The 2,787-nt window shown below is 53.7% G+C and overlaps 1 protein-coding gene across 1 annotated transcript; it reads right to left on the bottom strand.

The window, feature by feature from the left end:
• Nucleotides 1-276: 276 nt before the first annotated feature.
• Nucleotides 277-2,521, bottom strand: ATP5IF1 (ATP synthase inhibitory factor subunit 1). The gene is made up of 3 exons (NM_175816.3): nt 2,430-2,521; nt 2,236-2,327; nt 277-545 (listed from the first exon to the last, which is right to left on the bottom strand). The coding sequence occupies exons 1-3, from the start codon at nt 2,514-2,516 to the stop codon at nt 395-397; spliced, it is 330 nt and encodes a 109-aa protein (NP_787010.1). The 5' UTR covers nt 2,517-2,521; the 3' UTR covers nt 277-394.
• Nucleotides 2,522-2,787: the final 266 nt, after the last annotated feature.

Raw genomic sequence — 2,787 nt, forward strand, 5'->3', positions numbered from 1 at the left:
CAACCACTCCTGTTTTCCAGGCTGCTCTTGACCTTATACACTGACATTTATCCCTTAGGAAGCTCTCTCCGACGCCTCTTGACCAGTGTCTGACGGGGAAAAGGGGCTTTCTGTTCCCCGTGTCATGCCGTTTCCTGCCTCTGTTGCATAGCACTCCTCACACTGTGCTTTGTCTCCAAGTTCCCTACTGCGGGTACCCTGTCTTCTGATTCATTTTAGTGGCCCAGTAGTGCGTCCCCTTATCCCTCTTCAGACAGACGCATTAGACACAGCTCACTAATGACAATTTATTATAATTTGTTGGAAGCACACAGGTTGATTTTGGTTAAACCAGAATTATGTCTACATAGAAGTGGGCGATAATAGGTAGCCATTCTGTGGAGAACTTGTGCACTTAGTCGTCATCCTCACTCTGTTTTAGTTTCTTGATCGACTGCTTATGCCGCTCAATTTCTTTCTGCAGGCGCTCAATCTCCTTTGCATGATGAGAGATCTCATTTTCATGGTGTTTCTTCAAGGCGGCCAGCTGTTCTTTAGCACGAGCTCTACAAGGACAGAGTGGCTCTTGGTTTAATACCAGTTCTTCATCCCAAAGAAATCTCTAAGCACCTGAAATACCTAAGGCAAAGAACAGGCATCCCAACCCCACAGGAGTCTGGCTCGCCATCCTCTTCTACCCTCTTCAAGCCCCTATGAACGACGACTCCATCCTAAGATACAACATTTACAGGAGATGGCCAAAAATGATTCCATTGTCCTGGTGCTGCTGCTGCTGCTGCTAAGTCGCTTCAGTCGTGTCCGACTCTGTGCGACCCCATAGACGGCAGCCCACCAGGCTCCCCCATCCCTAGGATTCTTCAGGCAAGAACACTGGAGTGGGTTGCCATTTCCTTCTCCAATGCATGAATGTGAGAAGTGAAAGAGAAGTCGCTCAGTCGTGTACGACTCTTAGAGACCCCATGGACTGCAGCCTACCAGGCCGCTCCATCTTGTCCTGGTGCTAGTGCCTGAAATTCCTCCGCTAATGAAGGAGTCCTTTCAGATTCAGTAGAAAACTCCAGAGAGGTTTAACTTAAGTCCCTACCTGAAGGACTTATTAGAGAAACAACCCAGAGAACAGAATCCCTTTCTGGGGGGGGAAAGAGCAAAAGGAAGTGGGGAGATATAAAGGTGCATAAAGGACAAATATATGTGTCTTACCACAGTTTATCTAGGGCTGTCTTTGCCTGAGGACTGCAAGGCCCTCTGTAAAGGCCAAAATGAAGGGGAGGAAAAATAAAAAGTGGTCTCTTGAGTCCAATTTAGGTCTCAAGAACGGATGATTCAAATGTTGGTTTAGCCACACATAGGCTTCTGTTTTCCATAAATGTAAAATGTGGGAGGCCAATTAGATGGTCTCTAAGGGCTGCACCTTGTCTCTCTGGTATGACAGGTGCCATGGTGATAATCCTTAATAGTGAGCAAGAGAGGGCAGAAGAGAAAAGATAGGCCAAGGACAGCAGAAGATAGATTAGTTCCACGCTGCTCCCCACGGTGGATACAAGTCAGTATAAGATAACTCGAGGTTGGTAAACAGGGTAGACAGGCCCAGCCCAATCCATGCTCCTCAAGGCTGGGCTGGGCTGGGCGGAGCCGGCCAAGTCTCCAAGAAAAGGGGGGATGGGTGTCCCAACCACGTGCAGCTGCCACATGCTCCTACGACCCCACTCGCTGAGGCGAGTTGCAGAGGCAGAAGCGTCTAGAAATGGCTGAGGGTCTGAAGAATCAGGGAATCCATCCTTGCGGGGCTGGCAATCTACGGCCTGGGATGAAGGCTGAGAGAGTCAGGCTCAGTGAGTCTGCAGATAGTGGAACCGTCGGATCTAGACGCTCTGGGAGGAATCTGGGGGGCGTTCTGCATGATGCGGGTAGAATTCCATGGGTGGAGACGGCAGATGACTCAGGAAGACATGAGTCGAGGTCTGCAGACCCGCAGGTGGAAATGACTTGGATATGGGGGCCGTGGGATTCAGCAGGGCACCGGAAGCCCACAGGTGGCGACAGTCGGGCCCTCAAGCCTTGAGTGTTAACAGGTTCAGGGGCCTGTTGGGTCTGCCTGGCGGGGTGAGGTGGGGTGGGGTCGGGTGTGGATGGGACGCCGCAGGACGCTAGGGAGGGATGCGTGGGGGCAACTGACAATTGAAGAGGGACTGGAAGGCCGTGAGCGATCTAGGGCTGGGGTCCCCAGGGCCTCACCGGAAGTATCGCTCCTCTTCGGCCTGCTCTCTTTTTCCGAAGGCCCCACCGGCGTCCCGGACCGCGCCCGCACTGGACCTAACATTATCTCCCTGCGGAGAGAGAGGGGGGCATTGGTACAGACGCCGGCGGGGTGGGGGGAGAGGAGGAATCCGCGTTCAGGGCTGGGGCAGCAGACCCTGCCGCTGGCGTACCGATTCCGAGCCAAAGCCTCGGCCTTGCATTGCCCAGACGCTCCAGACGGCCTGCCGGGTACGCGCCGCCAACGCCGTGGCTGCCATTGATGTCACTGAAGCACCCCTCCAGTGACCTGAAGAGCAGCTTCTCCTTAGGCGCAGCTTCTCCGCAGGCGCTAACGGCCCTGCTGGTCAGGCAGCCAATCGTTTCGCTGGAGAGGCGGGATGAAGCCAGGAGTAGCGAATCATACGAGGGAGAGGCGGGGTTCCTGTAGTTTGTGGCGAATCCTGGCAGAGGGGCGGGCCCATTCTTAGCCAACCCCTAGCAAGGGCTCCAGGGTCAAAGGCCTGGAGAAAAATAATGGAGGAGATTGGG

This window comes from Bos taurus, chromosome 2 (assembly GCF_002263795.3).
Source record: "Bos taurus isolate L1 Dominette 01449 registration number 42190680 breed Hereford chromosome 2, ARS-UCD2.0, whole genome shotgun sequence".
NCBI lineage: Eukaryota > Metazoa > Chordata > Mammalia > Artiodactyla > Bovidae > Bos > Bos taurus.

Coding starts and splice junctions, on each gene's coding strand:
- ATP5IF1 (NM_175816.3), bottom strand. CDS start 2,516: ATGGCAGCCACGGCGTTGGCGGCGCGTACCCGGCAGGCCGTCTGGAGC. Junction 2,328..2,429: donor GAGGCTTTGGCTCGGAATCG/GTACGCCAGCGG, acceptor CTCTCTCCGCAG/GGAGATAATGTTAGGTCCAG. Junction 546..2,235: donor GAAGAGGAGCGATACTTCCG/GTGAGGCCCTGG, acceptor CTGTCCTTGTAG/AGCTCGTGCTAAAGAACAGC.